A 25558-nucleotide genomic window follows, 5' to 3' on the forward strand; every position below is an offset into this window, starting at 1 on the left:
ATATAAGATCATTCCTGGCTGTTTGGTGTTCAATTTTGACACCTGTTTAGTACATTATGATCTTGAGTTTTAGTGATGACAGTTGCTTATAACAAAAAACATTGAGGACCTTAAAGATAAAGGTATTTTCAAAAAATGTAATTAGCATCTTTTTATCTTTAAAAGGCACAACTACAGTTACTGTAGCATGTCAATCAACCTGAACCCATAAACACAAAGGCAGATATTTGTTTTTGCGTGTTAACTTCATTTAATGGTATGAACGTGATTTCACTATATTTTCTATACATGTTTGAGATCGTGACCCTTGTTCTTTACAATATTTTACAGGCATGAGTATTTGACTTAGTTAATCCATTCATGGCAAATCTCTATTTGTATGGATAGAGATTTAGAACATGGTGCCAGAGAAAAGGTAAGTCACTCAAAGATAGCATTTGAAGTTATTTCATTTCAGTATATACACTTCTGTTTTATTTACAATGAAGCATAATTGATTCCTCTCTTTTTGTACACCAAAGAACTTTCAACCACATTTCTATAACAACTTTCTCTAACAATAAATCATTCTTAATACTTCAAAAACAAGCACTTTTATGTTATCCAACAATAAATACTATTGACCAGAAAAACACTAATAATTAATACAAGCAATTTCTGCACTCTGTTCATGTTGAATAAAGTTATTGCTTGATACATAATTTAAAATATTATTCTTTGCCTTATGATGTAAACACCTGTATTGCTCAAAAGTGGAGACTAAACTTTGATACTAAGAATCACATGACCAAAATATAATACATATATAGCTGTTATAGGGTATCTGTATAAAACATTTACTGTGTGCGAAACAAAGAATGTCTGTGGGCTCTCCATTATTTACATCCATTAATTTTTGCATGTACCTATGTTGAGTTGTCCCATTGTTTTATATATCTTGAAATATGCCTGGCAGTTAACATTGTGTACTTTCCCCACATTCACCAAACTTTTCTCTGAACCAAGCAAGTAAAACCATCCTAAATTATTTCTGAAGCACTAGGCGTGTGCCTGCATACTGAAACATTAGTGTGTCCTCAATATCATCCAGGTTTGACGGACTGCCATGAATATCTTATTGTAGTCTGGAATTTATTATGTCACACTAATGAAGCAGGATGGGCAAGATAAATGGTGGAACTTTTCCAATATTATTTAAATTCAATGTTCTCTTTTAGATAAGTTGCATTCCGGATTATGTTCTTGATATTACCTTGTATAAAAATTAATTTAAATAGGGTGTTAATCGTGAGTTATTCCTACTTATGTTTTTAATCACTCATTATTGCTAACTATTCCTTTAATGATGGAAGAGGATTTGATTGGCTTCCTTCCACCATCACTGCTATGCATAATATCTCTTCAGGTTTGTTTTGACTGGTATTTACTTTGGAAATATTAAAGCTGTAAGTGTCGTAACAAGTCACATTTATTGTGTAAAAAGTGTAATTTTCTCATCAGAAGGCCTCATAAGCATTTTGCTTGGCATCGTTCACGATAAACCCTTCTGGCAGCACTTGGATAAAGTTATAAAATAAATGTAATGATAACTACCCAAAGAAGTGGAGATGAATATTTCCTCCTTTCAGAGGTGTCAACATGAAGAAATATTAGAATCAGTACAGTGCAGAAGGAGGCCATTCGGCCCATCAAGTCTGCACCAGCTCTCCGAAAGAGCATCCTACCTCGGCCCACGCCCCACCCTATCCCCATTACCCCATTTAATTTACACATCTTTGGACACTAAGGAGCAATTGATCACACCCAATCCACCTAACCTGCACATCTTTGGACAGTGGGAGGAAACAGGAGCACCCGGAGGAAACCCATGCAGACACGGGGAGAAAGTGCAAACGCCACACAGTCACCCGAGGTCAGAATCGAACCTGGGTCCCTAACACTGTGATGCAGCAGTGATAACCACTGTGCTACCTTGCCTCCCTTCCAGTGCAAAATACTCTGAATCATGCCTCTTAGCCGATACCACGTATGTTTATGGCAATAACAAAACTGAAAGGGCAGATTAGTTCAACAGGGGGAAATTTCATACATATTGCTGATAATTCTTCTGTTTGTATGACAACTATCATGCAGCATTCGGAACAACTCAGAAATATAACTATACAATGCAGAGAATCATCCACCAGATGGAACCCTTCACTCTTGTTTTTCCTGTGAATAACCAATTTCAATATAATTGAAAAAATAGTGTGTGTGCTTGTGGGTGTGTAGGGGAGTGAAGAATATTTCAAATATATGTATTTTATAAAGTGTTGTCACTTGAAAAGTACAGTCAGTTTTGGTATTTTAAATATTATTTGAAACAATGTCCAACTTCAACAAATGTAAACATTCATGCATGTCAGATCAATGGAGAGTTCTTTGAATTAGCTGTTTTCAGTCCATTCGGGCACAATGCCCACACCATGTACTGAGTGGTATTGATGTGGTGAGAGGGTTCTTGACATGCCATGTGGATACAAGTAGTCAGCAGGTTGAAGATTGCTTGCAGACTGGATCCCAGCTTGAGGAGCGCACGGCCGGACTATGGGCTGGCGAGAAACCGAGCTCTGATGCTGAAACATGTTGTGGGTGTCTCCTATCTGTGGAGACGTATGGTTGCCAACTCCAGAAATGCGAGGCATTAATGGGCCGGATGTGAAATGTGCTGAGAAGTGTTGGTAGGGCAGTCTATCCATGGGTTGCATTGTTGTCACTGTGCAGCTGCTGTATGAGGGAACGGTGGCCCAAGTGTTACAATTAATGTCATCGATGCTGGAACTGGGGTCTGTGTCTGCTGTTGAGCCAGCATACATGCATGCTTGCCGCTGAGCTGAGTCAGTCCTATAAGAGGGGGTAAGACTTTGCTGTTGGGTATAACTTGAGGATCTGTAGAACGGGTCATCCTCCGGAGGGGAGCTTTCTATATATGACTTCTTGTAAGGATGTTCTGTTGAGTTGCAATCTTCTTCCACTGCTTTCATAAATAAATCAGAGCAGAATAAAATTTCAATTAATGAACAATCACTGTATAAAGCAGCACAGACATTATTCAGCTATTAGAAACATTGGGGTGATGTTGGCGCTCCAACATTCAATATGATCATAGCTGATCCTTTATCTCAATGCAATACTCCAGCACTCTTCCCATACCCCTTGACATCTTTAGAGTTGAGATGTCTAGCTATATCCTTCTTAAATATATTCAGTCATTTGGCCTCCACAACCTCCTAAGATAGAGAATTCCTTAGGTTCACTACCCTCTGAGTGAAGAATGTTTTCCTCATCTCAGTTGTAAATGGCCCGGCCCATATCCTGAGTCTGTGGCCACTTGTTTAGACCCTCCAGACAGGAATAAACATCCTTGCACCCAGTCTGTCCAGCCCTGTCAGAGTTTTAGACCTTTCAATTAGTCATAATAATCTTAATAATAATCTTTATCAATGCCACAAGTAGGCTTCCAGAAACACTGCAATGAAGTTACTGTGAAAAGCCCCTAGTCGCCATACTCTGGCGCCTGTTCAGGTACACTTTACGGAGAATTCAGAATGTCCAATTCAACTATCAGCACGTCTTTCGAGATCCCCTCTCATTCTTCTACCAGTAATGTTATGCGTGCACATCTCAAGGTCACGTGCGACTTCTCTCTGGTCACTTCTGTTTTGGAAGATCTTGGTTTCAAGACTCAATCCAGAAATCTGAGCAGACGATCTTCACTGATCATTAGGGAGTGCGGCACTGTCAGTGGGACAATCTTTTCAATGAGACCGAGGCCCCATCTGCCCCTTCAGGCGGAGGTAATAGATATTGTGGCATTGATCAAAGGAAAGCTGGGCACTTCTCTCCTGTGCCCTCAACAATATTTATCCCTCACCCAATATCAGTGAAACATAAATGATCTGGTCATTATCGCATGCTGTTTGTAGATCTTGCTGGGTGCACATTGCTTCGTTTCCTACATGACAGCCGTGACTAAGCGGTAAAAATACTTTACTGTTCGCATTGTGGTTCTGAGAGGTGCTTTTGAAAGACAAGGGTTTCCGTCCTTTCATGTCTGAGCCCAAAGCCCCCCACCAACACCCCCAACACTCACACATACATGGATATCTAATCGGCACTGAATTAACCAACACTTTCTCCAAACCAAAATAAAAGCTTCAGCATTTTGAAGCTCTATTTGTTTCGCCAACCTTGCTACGTGGGCAAATCTCTTTGTTAGTCAAGATTTCTGGGTCCCGAGCAACATTTCCCGAAAGGTGTATTTCCACCAGCAGCTAATGAGCAACCTCTGGTTTCCAGTTTGCGGGCGGTGGAGCATTACTAAAATGCACTTGGAGGTGAAACAGGAGGATGTTGACGAGGCCGGGCTGTGTGAGGTGGAGCTGGGATTTGGGAGACCTGCTCCGTTACACGTCACAGCATTCCAGCTGCAGCCCCCAGAGTTGTTTATTTTTTGACACTGGAGAGCAGCAGATAACTGGTTATTTAGAGAAGCCAGCCACAGAAGAGACGCTGAAATCTCTCAATGGGAACACTTGAGGTAGATGACAACATGCCAGTTTATTCTTTTGTTGCTTCTTGTATAACCGGCCAGAACGGAGTGCTGCGCTCACCGCGGTGGGTGGAAGTGGGGAGCCGCTCATTTCTAACTCTCGTGCACTGAAAACCCATCATTTCACGATGTGGCTGATAATGACATGACACTGACCGGAAAGTTCACATTGAAAAGCCACGGGGGCTTTGAAGCCAAGGCTGAGATCTGCCTCACCTTTCCTCTTGGTGCAATGGTAGAGCGGGCTCTGCTCCTGGCAGAGGGAGTACGGGTTTGGAGGCAGGAGCTCTTGAGTGGAACTGGAAACCCCATTCTCGCACTGATACTGGGAGCTCAGGTTGGTGGACACTGGCAGCACTCGCACCTCTCCACTGAACTGATTGGCAGTTGACCCCACACGCTGTCTGACCGTGCTCCTGGGAACCACAGGGTATTCTTTACTGTAACCATATTACAAAATACAAACACCTTGAAATTGAAGGGGAAAAATAAAGACACAACACGTCCATTGGTGCTTCAATCGGGTACGCGGCGCCTTGTCATACATCTCAGTAGTTATGTGACCTAAAGATTGAAGTTGCATATGGGGTTTTCCATTCACAGTTGGGCGCGGGCTCTGGACATCTGGACTGGGGATTGAGACCGGGATCGGGACCGTGCCGCGACACCATGCAGAGGAAGGGCAAGATTGGCCATATTTGATGTAATAATCTTTATTAATGTCAGAAGCAGGCTATCATTAACACTGCAATGAATAGTAATTTGGTGTAACAGCCAGTCTCATGATCCACAAATGAATGGGGAGAGACAGGATGCTGATATAAATGGAATTTTACTTTCCAACTGAACTGTTAAGTTACCTATGTAACAGAAAACAGTTAAAATGGGTCCGAGGTTTAAAGGCCAAGACGTCTGATTGGAATCGCCACATTACAAACAGTGACTTCTTCATTTGTTGTTCGGGGGCATCGTAAACTCGTGAAAGCCGCTAAGTGAATGTAAACCGCTTTTCTTCATTCTTTACAACATCATTGATGGACATATATTAACACGAGGCAACATGACAATGGACTTTGTCCAGCTTCTAACCGTGTGTGTGCGCGTGTGCAAACAACATCAACCCGACATCAATTCTCCCGGCAGCTCGAAGTGCAATACGTGTGTGGAGCATTCTACTAAAAGCGAGGCGATTTGACTTGGTTTGTGTGTGTGTGTGTGTGCCTTACCTTTGCATTCGGGACATTCTGTGCAGCTCCATGTCGTCACTCCCTCGAAATCCCTTTGCAAATGGGTTGTTCTCGATCTTGAGTTGAGTAATCTAAATTCGAAATTAAAACAGCATTGAAACTTTGCTAATCACCTTAAAATAAAATATTGCCGAACGCGCCCCGCTTAAACATCCCCTGACCACGCCCCCCCCCCCTCCAACTTGAGCAGTGCGTTGTAAAACTGCCGACTTGATCATTTCGCTTTTTGAACGCTTTATGAAAACGTGGGTGCTCCTCCCCAAGCTCTGCTAATATTAAACCACACGCCAACCTGGGGTAGGTTTGCAGAGAACTGCTTCTTCACAGACCTCAGTACAGCCAGTGGCAAAATTGTGAAGAGTATGAATGGAGCCCGTGGGGGAGGTCCTGTGTGCAAAACACGGGTGGAATATCAACCTTATAATTGTGTTTGTGTGTAGAGGATGTGGCTTGGTGTTGACTTTGATGAGGAAGTGACCGGGAAACGGGTCTGACTCCTGCACACATCGAAACCATACTTCCAGTGGGAATCTCAAAGCAATTGGAGTCCGACTTTGATGAAGTTTAATAGTTTAATAGTCAGCCTGGTCAAAGTGGTGCCCAAGCTGAGGTGCCCAGGAGACTTTTTGCACACACATATATGTAAAATTATTCTCCCCACATGCCCTCCAAGCAGGCATGCCCAAAGCTGTTTGCTTTGAATGGGTTGGAGGTTGGTTGAGTTGGCAGTATGGTGTTGCCAGGTGGCTGGACAGACTCCAGATACAGGGCAGGGGGAAGGTCTCCTCAATAGAATTACCGCCCGGATCAGCAGCCAAACAAATTAGTCATTTCCAAGTGAAAATTAACGTATACAGAACCTGGCGTTTACCGCCCTTTGAAATTAACCTATCTGGGACTGATTAATAAGACCCCAACGAATAAATGTATTATTCTCGCCGATAGAGGATATACAATTTGACAAACGGTTCTAAGCAAATGTAAAGTCGGTAATTCCGGTGACTAGAACGCGCTCAGTGTGTTAATTTGACATCTCTTTCTTACCAAGACACGCATGTTAAGTTCCGACATAGAAACTTCCCTCATTTGATGCCTCCACCATGTGCACACAATGTGGTGGTTTTTAGAAAGGCAATTATCTGAAAATTCGTTTTCATCTTCATCGAAAGCCAGTTAACGTTTTCCCTACGGCTCCAATTAAGCGACTGGCCGTGTGCAGGCCCTCGTTGCCCACCATAATCTCAGGACGTTCTGCTTAAATCCAATAAATTGGGTGCGGTTGTGAAATAAACCAGTCTGTCCAAATAGAGTGATACACCCGCCGAGGGCTGGGTGCGTCAGAGTAGAGAGTTCCCTCATCAATTGGAGGCTATTCGTGCAGATGTTATTATTATTCAACGTGATCCATAAAAAACATAAAGCCAACTGGCATTTTATAAAATACTTCACATTTCAACCCTGTTGAGTGTGGGCTAATAATCAATTTGGATTTCAAGCCTCAAGCAACAAGTGTATTTTTTTGCTTTAGAAAATTCTATATTAGAAAAGGTCACGCTGTGTATCTGAACTCAAAGTTACAGAGAATATTTATTATTTATAAATATCATTTATAAATATTCTACGTAATATCGTATTATGAGATACATAGCGTATATTCTCGCCTTTTGCACGGTGTAACTATCATTTTTGAAATGCTCACCAAGAACACCAAAGCAGGATCTGACCATTTTAGACTTAAATATAGGTCGCATTTCACCGCCTGGAAGCAAAGTCTGGCCTTATGCATCGTTACGCTCTCGTCTTTAACTTAGATGGTCAACAAACTGCAAATACGATAAGCACGAGGTTTTAAAATGTAATGTGATCTTTTCCAAAATATTCTTGTGTGTGCGCGGGCGATGGAATGGCCGAGCTGTTTTACTGGATGTTTGGTAGAAGAGTGTCGCAGTCAAGTCAAGTTCCGGTGGTGCAGTTTGGCGCATTTCGCGGGGGAAATTGAGCATTCAGACAATGGATCCGAAAGAGTTCGGAGTGATTTGGGTTACAGGTGGCTACCTTATTGTGCTTCTTCAGTTAAATGTCTTATTTAATGAAGTCTATATGAGTTACTTCCCCTCGATAATGATATTAATATTTTACAGCATGCTGGAGTTTACATCTCGTTCTCGGTCATTGGGAATGTGTACTTGACGAACCCTGCAAATAAATCTTCGTACCTGGATAGGAAGCACCATCTTCCAATTCCGAAAGGTCACTTATATAAAGTTAGATATTTTCAAAAATCTTAATTCAATATTAAATGTACCGACTCGTTGGAATCTTTCAGTCAAAATAGCCCAAGTCTGGTGCTACAGAATCTTGGGTCTTCAGGATCACACAATCTACGTGTTTTATAATAAAACGATACCGGTTAGTTCCGTTTGCGGTTTCGAGGACTACATGTTAAAGTCCTGCCTTGTGGCTGTAAATTTAAAACAGATTCAGACCGCGAGCCTCTCGCCCGGAGTAAATGTTTGCCGCATTTCCGCATCTTCGACCATCAATTGTTGAAACGGGCGGGTCGCTGCTATTAAACAGAGCTCTGAATAAACCTCCCCCCGACCCCCCAGCCCCCACCACCACCTCAGATGGTTAACTGACACATCACCAAAAGTGACTTGATCTATGCAACTTTCACCCTCAACTAATTCCACCATTTTTTTTCAACAGGGGCGGAAATTAAAAATTAGACTGGCTGTTCATATAAGTGGAGAATTATTAACCCCCCCCCCCTTAAGGCCCCCCATTCCAATAACCCTGAAAGACGGGAAGTGTGCACAGATATTGAAACTGAACTGCAAATGTTGGATGTATGGAATACAAGTTGAAAATAATCACCATATATACAGCAGGTCCTCTGACATCCATAAAGACCAAAGAACGTTTTGAACGAGTTAATTATTTATTGGTCTGAACTTTTTTTTCCCGGACTCTCTACCCCAGTGTTAATCTATGTTATTGTTTCCAGATGCTTGTTTTATACTGCTTCGTGAACAAACATATTTGATCCAATCTTTAAATCTTCCAGTAAATAGGTGCATGGCTGTGTATCAAATTAACAGTTGAAGAGCAGTTCGAAAGCTGTATACTCCCCGGTTTACTCTGCGACCGAGTCAAGGAAAACCTGCTTCTAAAATGCAATCTTGGCGGTGGCGTGGCACATGTCCTTTGGTGGCCCAGTTATTGGTGAGGACATGATGCTGGATGTTACATCCATTGTCAAACGGTGCGTTCAGACAGGTATTTGCGATTGCAGAGGTGTGATTCCCGGGAAGGCTCCAGCCTGCTCGCTAATTGCCTACCTTATGGTTCTGATAGGACGTCACGGCGATAAAGGCGGTTTCGGAGAAAGCGTGGGTGCAGAACGCGGTGTTCTTGGAACCGAATCCGTTATTTTCGTCCGCCTTTACAATGTGCAACCTGGGCTGGTATTTGTGCATGGAGTTTAGAATAATCTGCAAGCGGGGGAGAGGGAGAGAAATAAATGGAGTCATTTTATTATCTCACCCTGCATCAAAACAGCTTCACATCCGCATCTAACATTTCTTTTTGCCAACTTGAGTGTAGGGAATCGACTCGAAGGGTAAATGTGCGTCTGGTCTGCTCTTCGATGAAGCACCCTCCTCATTTTACTCCCTCACTAATTCTACACGATGCCTAATTGAACTATAACAGGTTGCATCCAACATTTACAGATATTTGGGTATCGGTGTGGTGGTGTGCGTTTTAGTAGGAAACTCACCTTCCTAACCTGCCGCCAGTGGGAATGTTCACCCCTTGTGTGCAGTTTTGGAGATGGTGCGGGAGCGGAGGGGTGGGGTGACAATTTCTTGTTGCAATTCTGCGGTGGTATCAAAGTGGCTCTCTAAAGACTTCTTTCTCCAATTATTCCAAGATCGTAAAGATTGTTGGCGAAGGGTGGTGGTGGTGGCGGGGGGGGGGGGGGGGGGGTGGGGCGGGGGGCGGCGGTGGTGGTTGGGGAATGTGGCGACAGAAAGACGCTGTTTGTCCCGCCATCGCAGACCTAGCAAGTCATCTTTACTCGGAGCCTTCCTCGTCTTTCAGACTTAGTCAAATTGCTTTGACAGCCCCGTAAGCCCTAGACATCAGTGGTGAACGATCTAATGATTTTTAATTTCATTACATCCCGCTTAATTGAGAGGCTACCAGTACTGGTTTCATCTAGCAATTTGTGAAATGAATTTCTCATTGTTGCCTCTCCATCCGTTTGTTTAGCGAGGTCCTTGCATTCGCCGTCTTTTCACAGTGGGAAAGGCGGCCTTCCACCCATCGCAAGGCAGTTTCCAAGGCTACCGTTACCTAACCAAGTGCTTAATGTCTGCCAAGCCCAGCTCCCTGTTCTGGTAAACAAGCCAGAGGAAACCTTGGCCGAAATGCTTCAAATGCGTTCTGCCTCTGTGCTCTAATGTGTATTCTCAAGCTCCGGGGAAACCGCACAGATTATACAGACTTCGCTGTCAGTGCTGGCCAGTTTCGGATGTGCTCTTTCAAAGTTGTTTTTGTATCAGATGGTGGTGGTGTGTGTGTGTGTGGGGGGGGGGGGGGGCATTTTATAGCAGAAAATTACGAAGTGAGATCAGAAGACTTCACTCGGCTCCCAGAAGTGAAACTACAAGAAAGTGGCTGGATCTTTATAACGCAGCAGTGCATATACAGTGCACTCTACAGCCTGGCTTAGCAAAGGCCTTCTCCCATAATGCTCGAATTGTTTACGTCATGGCCGACCTCCCATCCCATAATACACAGCACCACAGTGAGGCAATGTGCAGCCAATTTCAGGTGGAGGAGAAAAGGCTCTCAAGTCTGCGTTTGAACCTCTTGAATCTGTGACTAAGAAAACGCTTCAGCACAGTTGAAGTCGCACCTCAGTCAACATCCGCTCCGGATTAAATGACACAACATGATGAAATATTCGCGCGCGCGTTACACACTAAATGTCCTTGTCAACATAAGGATCATCTAACTTTCTTATTAACCCTTCGGAGTGCTTCCCTTTCAATATCGGGCAGTTTAAGTGGAGTGAGTTAGGTGGGCCAGCGAGTTTCGATCATACTCATTTAAATTCCCCAAGCCCGCTCGTTTGAAACGTTCTACGCCTTGAAGACAACGACCGTGGAGCTTCTTCGACCGCTCATGGGCAGAAAGAGAATTGAAAATACAAATAATTGCACACTTACGTGCCCGAAGGGGTCGAGGTGGTTATTGGTGAGTTTGAGTTTCTGGAAGGAGACTAACTGTCTCATCCAATGGGCCCCGGTGGCAGGTGAATCTGGGTGAACGTACAGCCTGCCTGGCATTGCAGGCTCTGCCTTCCCAGTCACAGACCTTGTGAAAATAAAGCATGGAAAAATGGTCAAGTTCAACTCCAACAATTTGCCATTTGGACTTGGCACACAGATTATGCTATGTTTATAATATCACCATTCTCAAAACAGGTGCCATTCTCGAGGAATATGTTATACACCTTCAAACCATATTACACAAAGGACGTTAGTAAATGATTAGTTCCCGAAACTTAAGAGGGAGCCGCTTTGGTCAACTGCGGGAAAGAGAGAGAAACATCTTTTGCCGTATTGTAAAACTTCTGTTCCAGCATCTCTTTGAAAGATTAAACTTTTATGCGATATTGAAAAATACAATCAACACATGCCTCTTAGGAGTTCCCAGTAACTTATCCACACGGGGTCTTTCTACATCATGCCCAGGAGGATGACACACGCTGCATATTACACCGGGTAATGCTTTTAAACAACTCATCATTCGGATTAACTCTGATACAGTGATAACCTGAATCGATTTAGGCCGACCCCCATTTACTCTACACTATTTGCCAAGAAAGCGATGAGCCAGATGCAACAAGAAGACAAAAACACGTAGCACTTACCATTTATTATCAGCGAACTTGTAACGGTGATCGTCCGCTGGCACAATGTCCATGAGGAGGATGTATTTTGTCTTCGGATTTAACCCGGTCACCTTCACTTTATAACTAGGAAACATGCGTCTGAAAAGATGGGATTTCAACGAACCATTACTGTACATGAATAATTTCATAGAATTTACAGTGCAGAAGGAGGCCATTTGGCCCATCGAGTCTGCACCGGCTCTTGTAAAGAGCACCCTACCCAAGGTCAACACCTCCACCCTATCCCCATAACCCAGTAACCCCACCCAACACTAAGGGCAATTTTGGACATTAAGGGCAATTTATCATGGCCAATCCACCTAACCTGCACATCTTTGGACTGTGGGAGGAAACCGGAGCACCCGGAGGAAACCCACGCACACACAGGGAGGATGTGCAGACTCCGCACAGACAGTGACCCAAACCGGAATCGAACCTGGGACCCTGGAGCTGTGAAGCAATTGTGCTATCCACAATGCTACCGTGCTGCCCAAATGAAAATCGCTTATTGTCGCAAGTAGGCTTCAAATGAAGCTACCGTGAAAAGCCCCTAGTCGCCACATTCTGGCGCCTGTTCGGGGAGGCTGGTACAGGAATTGAACCCGTGCTGCTGGCCTGCCTTGGCCTGCTTTAAAAGCCAGCTATTTAGCCCACTGTGCTAAACCAGCCCCTATTGCTAAACCAGCCCCTATTGCTAATCCAGCCCCTATCAATAATAAAGCGTACAGAACGTTCACTCTGGGAAATGATAACATATTGGCTTGAAATAATAAAATATATTATTGACATCAAATAGTCTGCCCATTGCTGTTATGTATGTGTATCTAGATCGATCCAGTGGTTAGATGGGACATACTTCCTCATTCCTTTTCGTGTTTACATTATTTAAGAACATTGGCACAATAATATTCTCAACAAGTCACACTTACAAAAGCTGCATCGTTGCATTTCCTAATAAATTGTTTCATTTTCAATATACTCGGTAAAATCAAGAAGCCAATTTGAGAGAAAAGCAATTGTCCAAATCTGAAGAAGACCTAACACGAGCTGTAATCCATGTGCAAAATAAACACGGATTGTAACAGCGGTGATTAAACAGGCGGCGTTAATGCGCCAAATAACACACACACACAAACATGGCTTCGATCATGGCCTAATTTGTAACATGCATGCAAAGCCTAATGCCTCGCCTTATTGTGTCTAGAAGTAACTAGCCGTTGGTTGCAAATGCTCGACGTGTTTGCAAAATATTTTTGGGGAAAATAAACAGAATGCGATTTTAGTCGGCGGGGAGTCACACTGGGAGCGGACTAAAAAGCTTTTAAAATGGAACAGCTCGATTTGTTGTCTTGCCAATTTATCCAAGAACAGCTTGAATATATGTAGATCTTTATAAATATTTATCGCTCGTTCAGCGTAAGTGGGATGAAAATGAAAGGCCACGAGGGAGCGTGTTGTCTACTTGCAGAAAATCCCCTACATTTTATAACAGCACGGTATTAAAGTAAGCACAAGCCTGCGAGAGAATCTCACAACGCCGTCTGTTAGAATGTCCCGCAGTTTCCCAACCTGCAACTTTGTGACTCATTTGCAATATTACTGTGGATATGTTCTCCAATAGAAGAGGAAGGAATTGCTGTATCTAAACATTATGTAGAACAAAATGCAAATAAATAACAGCGATGGGCTGACGATTTCTTGTAAATAATATATTATATTGTTTCTAGTTTCTATGTCTCTTAAAACACATGTTCGAGTAATTTCGTAAACACTGGAGTATTTTATGATAACCTTTTGGCCTATAGTTTCTACACACAATCCAAGGACTGTCAATGCTGGGACAAAATTTGCGTTTTCGAGGCAATTATTGAACGCTTGTATTTACGTCTCATAAAAAAACTTGCCTGTTACCTCATGGCTGGCAGGCTCTGCTCGCTCCAGTCGCTTTAAATATTTCATATTAAAAAAGGATTAATGTGAGCCTGTCTAATATTCAGCCTTGCCGCTATTATCTGTTACATTCCCCCTTCTTTAGAAACACTTAAAGATCTCCCTTTGGGACCAACTGGGTTTTGAAAAGTCGAAAGGAGTTCTATCACGACGAGGTTTAGGTGGTTAACATGATGTTTACAAATCCATTTAGGATCGTGGTCGTGCTGTGAGGACGATACCCAGAATTGTAAACGCTCGCAATCATTACTGCAACACCGCATTTCTACCTTCGGACAGGCGCCTTACCTTCCCGCTTTAGTGATAATCATCTCAGTCCCGACTTCGTGAAATTTCAGCCACAACTCTCGTTCATGCAAATAAACCTTGATTCCTTCCATGCCCTATAACAGGTGGAGAGAGGGCGATTAACATGTGGCTGGTCTCAAAATTACACCATACAGCAAAATAAATGCCATTCAACGCACTGATTCAAATATTTCCAGCCTTACGTATGTGTGTTTGGTTACTGATCAAAAGGTATAAGCACGAGTCGGAAATAAATCTGTAACAAGATTAACTAATCAGGCTCGAGCGCACATCAGCAGCAATAAAGGTGTCAGAGATACATTTAAAGACATTTACATGTACCACCTAGTTGTTACTCGTGTTCAGCAATAACATGCACTCACTATATGTGCAGTGCTGCACATGGTTTTGTCAGTGCAGGGGTGTCGAGGACCAACCTGTTGAGTATATGTCGCTTGTTGTGGGGAGGGAGGCTTGCTGGCGGCTCCTAGCTGTGTCTCCTGCTTACTTTCAGATGAATGCTCCTTGGGCTCGGGCTCGCTATGTGTTGTTGCTGACAGCCCGAAGCTTTCCTCCGTCCCCGCCATATTTCGCCACACAGTCCTTGCAAAAGAGGCACCAAAACCCCAAGGCACTTCCAGGTAAATGTTCTCAGCGTACAGCGAGCATCACAGAGCACAGCTTCCTCCTGACAAATACACAAGAAAAAAATAAAAAGCTTCAGAGGGCGCCAAAAGAGAGGGAAAAAAGAGAGGGGGCGGGGGGGGTTGAAACGCCTTCAACAAGAACAATTTTCTAACCAGAGGTACTAAACTCGGTATTACAGAATTGCACGCCTTTTATATTAAGTTGTGGAAAATTGAGAGGGGGTTGGGGGGGGGGGGGGGGAGGATAATGTCAATCTTAGCAGACTCCAAAAGATAAATGAGGTATTCACGAAATTCGTCTGGACTTTCTGGAAAGAGTAATAAAGATAAGATTCCAGGCAGCTTTTTTGAGCAACCGTTTGATTGGAGTATGAGCAGCAATTACATTTCCTCGATTTTATGGACCCGTGTTTTGTGTGGCACACCAACTTTCTTCCACTGTTTTTTATTGCCTTGTTAAAGTGTCGGTAGCTCTCGACATTAGCCCGAGGTTGTAGCCGTGCTCTTGCAAAGACTATTGTTTCTCTTGGCACTGGGTGCATTCACTCACGGTACGATGGTGCACGTGATCGTGTGTACTTTCCAAAAGTGTGGTGACCTCCTGAAAAATCCAAATACTGCAGAGAACCCCTCTCCGCATGAGGCGGAGTTTTGAGGTCTAAGAGGAAAATCATCCAATTTTTAAAGACAGAGCCACCCCACCCCCCCACCAAAATAAATGTTATGATCGCACTGGTATCTTCGATGAAGGATTCTATCGCGCTATTTTACCGCTGCTACGGTTTCTAGTTATGAGTCAATTGTTGCTTTTGACAGATACTTCTATTTCGGAGTCCAACTGATGGACTCATTCAGTATTTCTTCCTGCCTCGTTTGTTAGAGTCAAAAATTATTCACCACCATAAAGTATGTATATTGTAGCGCAGACCCACGTGCAATATAATTGCGTATGTTTTCGCTAAATTGCTGAGAATTTGTTGGAAAACCTTTCTACACGAAAACAATTTAAACATAGAGCACCGAATGTTCCCAGAACAGCTCCACTTAAACGAGGCTTCTGTTGCCAACATTCAAAGGACCGGTTGTGAGGAGGATTATAATGTGAAATCATATGAGCCAGATTTTCTCTGGATATAATGCTATTTATTTGCATTAAATGTACACTTCCTAGGCTCATAGCACTGTTAGTTTAATGCCGAACTGTTCACATAAAAATATAATAATCTGAGAAATACCTTGACTCTTGAATCATTTACGGAAGTGTTTTTTTAATATTGCTTTCATGTTAATTTATAAATTACTCATAGTTTGAATTTTACATTTGTGCTTTGTTTAATTTGCAGGTGAGCACAATGCTCGTAGATGTTCAGATTGTGCACTTAATTAGCCACGCGTTTTAAGCATTGGAATACCGTTATAAATAATTCATACCAATCGCCAAGCACAGCGTGTGTATCTGTAATCCACAGCATTTGCTTGCAAAACGTAATCATATTGAGAGCAACGTGTTATTAATGCATCACGTGTTTCAAACAGAATTCAGTGAATATTTAGTGGTTTTACAGAGATAACAACAATAGTTGTTCCTTTTTAGTGAAGCTGCTTATTTATCCTGTGTAACTGAAAAGCTTTTTGAAGCGAGCAGGACGAGCAATGGCGGTTAGCAACGGTGCTGGGTGAGGGTGACACTGGACTGCTTTACTGCAGTTTTGACAGGTTAAAACATTGATCCCGTATCGGGAGACATTGTAAATTGCCCTAACGTCTAATGGAAACGCGTCACTATTATCTGCTTTGATTGGGCTCCAGAAGAGGCAGTTACTGAATGCGGGAAATGAATTGTTTGCAAAGTTTCTGAGCTGAATGGATAGAAAAGTACTTCTGGCGGTATTAATCTGGCATAAATCGAAATCAACTCAACACTGACTAACGGTTTACTAGAAAGGGAACAATTTCTTGCTAAACTCTCAGATTTTGACTTGCATTATTAACATTGAAGTTGGGTGGTAAAATCGGGGAGCCCTGGACGCTCAGTGTTAAGCGATATCTATCTGCAGATAGGCCGCGACACTGTGTGTGTAAATACACACTTCCCACTCACTGGTCAGCGTCCATCGTTAGCGGTCTGGTATTATTATTTTTGCACACACTGTACTTTCTCGATAGCACTCAATAGATGGCCAACTCTTTGCATTCCGAGAAGACTGGCCGACTGTCATTTTGAACAACGCGAAATGCTCCCTTTTGTTTTATTTTCCACGCAGGCCCCGTTACTCGCTGATGAGCATTGAAACAAACGACGATCTCTTGTCTCGCATACAACGCGGATTGGAACAGCACGCTCAGAAAGCAAAACGCAAAGGTCAAACCCGAAAGAAGGAATAGCAGTATACCTTCCGATCTCTCCACGCCGGAAGGCTATTTATGCAGCCCTTCTCAATCGTTGCTTTCCCTGCTTAGGCACAGAACACATCCCAGGCTGAGCAATCCATAGATCTCCAGAGGTACTGCACTTCTCCAAACACTTCCAGGTTGCAAGGCGCGCAAGAGAGATCCTGAGAAAAGAAGATAAGGGCCTTATCGCACTGTTTGGGGCATCTAATCGCGAGAGAGAGAGGGAGGGACAGAGAAACTTGCCGTTCACAGAGCTAGTGGGAAAGGAGTTGCTCCATAAGGTGGATACGCTGTGTGTGTGTGTGGAATATAGGAAATGCGTGCACATGCAGAGAAGCGCGCTGACTGCAGTGACGTGGTGGGGAGCCTTTCGTACACTGAAAGTGCTGAGCGTCTGTCCAACCAGCGCTGTTCCACACAGCGACTCATCCCAGACCCCCCAGCACCATGGCAGCTCAAGCACAGCACAAAGACACTGTGAAGCTCTGCACCCCACCATCCATCTTGATCCATGTTCCCCTTGACCAAAAGGCAAACTCCCCCCCCCCCCCCCCCCCCCCACACACACCCAAAAACCCAATCCCTCAGAATAAAAACAAGAGCCCTCTCAGCACAGACTGGACCACTCTGAAGAAAACTTCACTGATCACAGTGAAATGCAAATCCGATTCCCCTTTTAGATTGGAGATAACTTCGCCGTTCACCATGACGTTAACCAGATGGAGAAGCAGAAATCAAGCAAGTAACAAGCCTGCTTGAAGAAGCAAGCATTGAGATACAGTACCGGGCACTTCTGTGGGTTGCTTTGTGCTTGTCAGAAGAGGGGAAGAATTGTCTGAGTAGTTTATTGTTTTTTCCCCAACTTGAACCCGTGTTCGCGCATTTTACAAATGGCCATTCCAATTTAAATGCATCTAAGTTTCAGTTTGCTTCAAACAAGCAAACACCATTTGAGTTACATTGCAGCATTGTTTCCGCGTTGAATTTTGTTTAGATTATGCAGAGTGTTTTGTTGACTAAGTCAGAGTCTGCTAAACGGCGTGCTGTCTCATTCTACATTCTGAAAAGAACCAGATTAGAAAGTGCATTTTTGATGAATGAAACGGGTCCCAATGATGAGCCATCATTTTCTCTGCCTGATCAAGTATGGTTTACATCGAAATGTCATATGTGGCTTTTGGAATGAACGGCATATTAACAAATTCCTGCTCGTGCAATCTCCTTGTAAATCGTCCCTTTAATTTCTCGGTGTAAACTTTCAACGGTGGAAGGTCAGATCAGATGCTAGGGAGACACAACAGCTTTAGGACAAGGCCACTGCTGTACATATTGCACATTGTGACATGTAGCCATTACTGTGAGGCTGAGATCACCTGACTACAGGCAAAAAAAAACCCAGAATATTCCTGCAAATACTAAAATGCAGAACTCGCCACATATTCCAATGTAAACGGGAGGACCACATCGAAATCACTTTAAAGCTGCCCCAGGCACCAGTAAAATACACCTAACGTGACGAATAGCAATTCCCATGCTCCTTTCTAATATTTCAACGGTGCTATTGAAACTGGTTCATGCGCCAAGCATTAGTCGGTTTAATATTATGGCAACAACAACATGCCATTTAGCCGGAGGCAGATGTTTCACCCAGGTACCGAATGTGGTTTAGGGTGGTTCAAGTACAAAGGTATGGCTGGGATCTTGGCTAAAGAATATTCCATCTGATTCCAACATCTCTGATTGGGTATCAGTACAGAATATGGGTATTAACGCCGTGATAGAAAAGCCGAAAATTCTGGGGCATACCAACTGGGGACGCCCATGATTTTATCTCTGAAACACATCAAGTAATTTTCTCATTTCAGAAACGTTTTTACATACCGACAGCGTGTTAAGAATACTGGATTCTGTGAATACAGGTACCTTCTTGGTGGGATCGGACTTGTTTAAAAAAATATATTTTTTTAAAGGTCTGATTGGTCCTCGGGAATTCCTCGGCCCAGTTGCACCGCCAACACCAAATAACTCTCCAATACAGCCGGATTCAATGTCTTGATGGAATTCAATATTGGAGTTTATTTCCCGTCACACGCCAATAGATACAGAATGCCGCGAGAATGTCCGCGGTATCATCAGCCATTCACCTATAGAACTCACTAACGTCACCAGCACGCAACTCGCCTCTCTGTGTTGGCCGCTTGGCCGGAGCTTACAGTGGGGCGGGGGGAGATGTTGGGAGGAGTGGGGGAGGGTTAAATCTGAATCAAGATTATTCCTGCCAGTGGGAATTAAATTCCTATAGAACTGCTGGCCATATTATGGAGCAGGTTTTCAAATCCCAGAATTGGTATATTGCAGGCTTGCCTCAAGAATTGCAACATCTAGAGGCTAAAACACGGTTAAAGTAACCCAATCTGTAATTTGAATTCACTAGAGGCGCCCGCCTGCTGGATTTGTGCTATTAGTTGAAATCTTGTCAATAGAGTGTACAAACACTTGGGTGACAAGTGCTTGCTATACATAGTAATAGATAACCCGTGGGTTCACCAGTATCAAACGATAAAGGCAAGGAGCCAATTATTGGCAGTGATTAAAAAGAAGCTAATCCTCCAAACGGCCAACAGAAACTAAACTTAAATCGTCGGGTTCCTCTAAAGCGCCGAGTTGCTAAAAATGCCAAGAATTTTTCGAGTGACGTCGTGCTTTTGGCACATTTGATGGTAAATGCGTAATGTCAATGTCTGTGTGCGTGTAAGAAAAAGTAATGTTAAGATTACATTGAGTGAAAGAGGGCTGGAGTTGTAAACAGCAACATGGCCTAAACGTTTTGTATTTAGGAAATGATATTGGCAGTCTCGATTGGTAGGTATCTGCGGTAAGTGAAGCCGAATTGGTGAACCATGTGTATTAGTGGCTATTTATAACCCGCACTTGTTTATGAGCCCGAACACATTGATTGTTACTTCTTGTTAGCGTAAACTCCGTAATCGTGATAGCTTTTTGAAAGAGCTTATTTTTAGTATCGCACTGCATCTGGCTAATGGAATTGAAAAGTCACAGTGGCTTAGAGAGTGTGAGAAAGATATGTACACAAAGATAATGTCAAATAAGAATGATAACAGGCCTCTATGTATTTTTATAATTAAAATAATGTAATGTATTGCTCAAATGACAATAATAATTGCATTTGCGAATAATGTCATGTGGTTAAATGATTGTTTGCTTCGTAATGTCCGTTTGAACACGTAGACGCGTCAGATAAACTTTAATATGCGAAAACTGGAGACTAAATTAAAATCTACTTTCCCAGACAGTTCCATAAAAGCGAATGACCGTAGTTATTTGCCTACCTCATGCAAATAATTTTTCAGAAACAGGCGGAGTCATACCTTACTATCCAGTTGTTTTGACTGCAAACAGCACCATGGGAACCTGATCTGGATATTTGCACAAAGACGGGCAGACACCCAATTCAATTCAATACGTGCACGAGCTCACTCCGAGTAGCCCAGCGAGTCCTGTCTGGGTATACGTCTTAGAGAAAGATAAAGCTGGTGTAGGAATGGGTATGCATCCGTGGCCATTGTTGAACAATCCTGTCTGTTCCCCGGGGATAGACTTTGCCTTGGATTTTCTTATCTTATAATTTCTTTTTTTCAAAATACTTTGCTCTGACACAACATTTGTATAGAACTAATGTTCCGAAACCCGAGGACAAAATAGGCTAAACTTGAGCGGGGGCGGGGGGGGGGGGGGGGGGGGGGGAGGGGTGCGGGGAGGGCATCTCGTATCATATCCCGCCTCATACAAATTTAACACAGATTCCATGAAGCGCAATCAACTCGAGATACACTTGCATTATTATATATTCAAGTGGTTTTATTCTTTAAGAGCATCGCAGGATGAATAATGCAAAACTACCAATTGCACTTTTGCATCAATGCCTCTCAGAACACTTGTCACTGTAATACGGGTTATAGCAGGTCAATGCGAGGCGGGGTTACATGGTTTCAATAGCAGCATAACAAGAAATAGTAAACTTTCTGGATTTCAGAAGTTTCACAAAGTGTACGGGAATCCAGGCATTACAATTCACCACAGCACATGTTTAAGAAAATCACTGAAAACACTACTCAGCGAGTAGCGGTTGGTACCTGCCAATCGGTTAAGCGTATATATGTATAAACAAAGTGTTTTAAAATACGTTAAACGGGTAACTGTCAATAGAAACGATCTCTATTTAACCATAAACGAGCGGCGGTTAGGGATTCAGCAAACATGTTATTGAAGCACTGCATTCATGTACCCCACTGGTCGCTCTCTTTTACCTTCCAAATACGCTATTACTTCAAGTGATCAGTGTGTAACCGCACATGCAAATCCGAAACCTAACTTATGTTAAATTAAATTGAATACGTTTTGTTAATAATCAGTTCATTCTCTGCCGCCAAGTCTACAATGTATATGGCATGATCTGAAATGTTCAATCATGTAAAACCAATTTCGATTGTATTTCAATGTTGACTGCGTTTAAGGCTTTTACTGTTACCTTCAGAAGTCAAATTGTTGCATCCATCCAAACGCTATTTCCTTATACCTTATTAAACATTAGTACCGCCCATACTTCGGGGCTTTATTGAATGTGGATATTTCGTAGGTATGCCACTAAAGAAGCTAACTTAAGTCAAATGTAGGAATTCGTAATAGAAGTTTAAGAAAATGCAATGTTGGTAACGACGATGCGCATTACAAAGCAAAAAACATTGATGTCGCATTAATTCACTCATCGCAAATTTAAATTAATCTGCATTAATGTGGGGCACGCCAATCGTTGCTTCAGAAGTACTGTAGTTGTAGCACTCCAAATGAAAGATAACACATTACACACCGCGAATAACGAGTTAAAGAAGGTAATCGTTGCATCAAATTGGGCCGGGGATTCTCAAAGCGGTGCACTTACATTCAAAGTTGTAGAGAATGTCTGCACGATTTCTCGCAATTCTCAGCACGGTATTAAGGGAACAATTGGAAAATATGTTGGCATAATTTCAAATTTATTTTGAGGCGATTGTTCAATTGTAACATCCATAATTCAGAATTATGCTTCCACGTTTCCAGTGGATTATGTTACCGGACTGGGGACAGTTAAGTAAAATTAATAATTGTATGTTTACTTCAGGGAGAAACAAATAAGGAGCATTTCTACTTAAATGAGGGCGTATCCAAATATGAACGATTTGCGTGAACACCCTGGAGCCAATGAAAAAAAGAAAATCCTGTTTAATATTGTCGATTCAGAATCGAGCTTTGAACACTGTTCAATTAAGAAAGGCCTCGCGTCTAGTCCCTCAAATTCTGACCAACAAGCAGTATATTTGAGTTTGGCTAAATGAATTGCTCGATTTTTGTTTTTGTTTGGAATGTATACGTGGACTTTTGATATAAAACAACTAATGGATCGGAAGAAGAGTCCTGAAATCTTACTTTGGTTTTATAGATCACTTGTACAGCGAGTATACATGTGTAACCTCAGGCAGGTTAATCAGTTCCCTATCAATCAAAGATTTACGAGTTAACAGGAAATGCTGCAAAGATGAAAAGTACTGCAAAACTGTTGGAGACATCAGCCGAAAGAACATGTCGCTTAGCCTTTGCGATCTCTGTTCTCTCTCAGTGGAGGATTAAAGGCATGTATCTTTAACGCGGCCTGTCGTTGGCGCCAAGTGGTGTGTTATTAATCATGACTTTTAGCTCCATTTTCAGTAAAGGCTATGTTGCTACAATTCTTCCCGGCCAGATTAAGATAGTGAAACAAACACATATTTTACTAATTCTGACCAGTTCTGTACCTTAACGCTGGTAAGTCGCTAAAGTCAACGGTCGTTGTTAATAACCATGCAGCTGTAAGGCTGTGGTTTAAAATGTCCGAGTGGTTATACCGGTGAAAAGATGCGAGTTCCCTCCGGGAGGGTTAAACTGTTCCATGGAGACAATAAATATCACACACTTTCAGATCTATACTCGAAAGAGGCCCCAAATGTATTACGGTATTCTGTGGGGAAATCTTCGACGGGGTGTTTCCTATGAGTTAATATAACCTTTAAACCTCATAGCGTAGTAGGACTGTAGTTTAGTGCTAATTTGATCAAACGCAACGTGCGTCCAGCTGCAATTGGTGACTGCCAAAGTGTTGAGGCGTCGGTTTTCAATGTATCCCCTTACCCAATCAGGAAAAGTTTGTTGTTCGTTTTGTGTAACGGTGAACATGTAAATTTAACGGTCCAACAGAGCGACTTAGCAATGATTCGCATAAGCAGAAGCGGTTTGTGACATAAGTGCCTTAGATATTTTGTTCATAGTGTGCATATGCGTCACGGATTATCAGAAGAGACCGACAATCTTTAAAGCATCGCAGAATACACATTAGTTTTGGAAAGGAAAGAAACGCTCTCCCCACATTTTTATCAAAGTTCTCGATTGAACCTTGCAGACTTGCGGCTTATTTTCCTACCTGGCTCACTTTCAGTGTATCAGTCGATGCAAACAGACAGACCTGCCCACAGCGCAGTTACGGGCAGAAGCGGGAAGTAGGTAACATACGGTTAAAGAGTTACTGTGAAAATTGCCTCCCCTTTTAAATAAATTTCAACGTAAATCTGTTTGGTTTAATTACATGTTCACGAAAAACCGCAAACACATTTGATGAGATTTACGTTCTCCCCGTGTGTGCGTGGATTTCCATCCACAGTCCAAAGATGTGCAGGTTAGGTGGATTGGCCATGCTAAATTGCCCTTAGTGTCCAAAATTGCCCTGAGTGTTGGGTGGGGTGACTGGGTTATGGGGATAGGGTGGAAATGTTGACCTTGGGTAGGGTGCACTTTCCAAGAGCCGGTGCAGACTCGATGGGCCGAATGGCCTCCTTCAACACTGTAAATTCTATGAGAGAACCCTGTTGAAGCAGATGATGGTTCTGACCGAAATACGTGTTTTTTCATCGTGTGTAAAACATTGACGAGCTTGTGACTGTTCGCTGACTTATCTAGATGGCTTTTGAAACTGACTGCGCCTACTGATCACTGCATAATGAACAAGGCCAATCACCTTCCATTTCAACCCGAAATAGTGAATTTTCATGATAGACACTTGTATTCTGCAAGTACCGATCAATGTCACAATATGTAGATATATGTGTGAAGAATGCGCATCTCTCGGTAACTAAAGGATCTTTTTCGAGTAGGTATTTAATGTAGAAAGACTTGTGCTGCTAACAACAAACGGATTTACAATCGCAAGTGAATTGAAATAATCAACTCTGCTTCGAGATCAACCGTTTTGGCCCTTGCTTGAATCGTGTGTCTTAAATGTTGTTTTGTTTGCAGAAGTGGATTGCTTAGGGTTTTTAGATTGTATGTTTGTATTTCAAGCTGCCTGCTGCGGTTTAGTTCTGTTAAGCTTTGGAGAAATGCGTTTTATTTTTTTAAATCCCCGTCAATCCTTTTATTCACTATCAATGGAGATAAGTTCGTCACCAACATATCAGCAATATCAAAAACAACCAGGAATATAATGGTATTTTGAGCTCTCATCTATCACATTCCCTCCCTCTCCCAATATTACCTCCCCTTCTCCACGTGGCAATTCAACAAGTTTGGCGATTCAGTAACTACGAATACGAGGACATCGAGTCAGCATTGCAAGACGCCAGAGCAGTAATGGCTTGTGATAGTCCAACTGAGACGACATTTTACTTTTTGATTGGGACTTTGCTGTGTGCAAGCCTGTTGCAGTAACGACATTTCGAAAGCAAATGATTGTAAAAAAAAAACGTTCTAGGACGTCCTGGGGTAGTGAAAAGAGCTACTTAAATAAATGTTCCTCTCCTTGGGACTGAGAACCCGATGATATCAGGTCACCAGAGAGTGAATGTTAATGTCTTGGATATTAGGTTTGAAGTGCTGCTGAAAAAGTTTTTTTTGTCGAAGTTTTTCGTTTTGCACTCATCAGAACAATCCAATCCACCAATCAGCACTCTTTTCTCATCTAGTATAAAATTGTCATTTCCCCTGACATTGGTACTCTTGCGTGCAAGACGAAAAGCTTCGGGGGGAAAAAATCATCTCCAGTAATACTCAATCCTGTACTACCTAACCCCCATATTGGACTTGCCTTGGATGTACCGCCACCCTCATTGGTCCATATTATTTTTTCATTAGGATGTTCGAGATTACTTCCGCTGCATACCCTGAGACAGTTACCGGAGTTCTCTTCTAGTCCAGTTATTATACCATAAGCAGGCCGAGGCACTTGGGAAATTTGGGGAAGCATTTGGGAAATTTGGACAAGCGACACAAGCAGTTTAGCACAATATTCGGCAATTTCTTCTGTGCAATTGCTCTGTGGTTCATATCGGCTCAGTCTCAGGTCAGCAGTGTGAGCTTGGCCCAATATTTGCTTATAAAAATATAAACTTCCCAG

The 25558-nt window shown here is 42.6% G+C and overlaps 1 protein-coding gene across 7 annotated transcripts; it reads right to left on the minus strand.

Annotated features, from left to right (window-relative positions):
• Positions 1-226: 226 nt before the first annotated feature.
• tbx5a (T-box transcription factor 5a) lies at positions 227-19211 on the minus strand. 7 transcript variants are annotated; one of them, XM_072496498.1, is made up of 10 exons: positions 19006-19211; positions 17082-17243; positions 14479-14729; positions 14042-14136; positions 11783-11902; positions 11076-11223; positions 9180-9332; positions 5818-5909; positions 4808-5031; positions 227-3016 (listed from the first exon to the last, which is right to left on the minus strand). In XM_072496498.1, the coding sequence occupies exons 3-10, from the start codon at positions 14626-14628 to the stop codon at positions 2427-2429; spliced, it is 1572 nt and encodes a 523-aa protein (XP_072352599.1). In that variant the 5' UTR covers positions 14629-14729; positions 17082-17243; positions 19006-19211; the 3' UTR covers positions 227-2426. The 7 variants fall into 7 exon arrangements, with proteins under 7 accessions (XP_072352599.1, XP_072352596.1, XP_072352633.1 ...); XM_072496495.1 differs by having other exon boundaries at positions 18964-19211; XM_072496532.1 differs by lacking the exon at positions 19006-19211 and having other exon boundaries at positions 227-3013; positions 4808-5007; positions 17082-17414.
• Between the last annotated feature and the right edge of the window lie 6347 nt (positions 19212-25558).

Source organism: Scyliorhinus torazame, chromosome 1 (assembly GCF_047496885.1).
Source record: "Scyliorhinus torazame isolate Kashiwa2021f chromosome 1, sScyTor2.1, whole genome shotgun sequence".
Taxonomy (NCBI): Eukaryota; Metazoa; Chordata; class Chondrichthyes; order Carcharhiniformes; family Scyliorhinidae; genus Scyliorhinus; species Scyliorhinus torazame.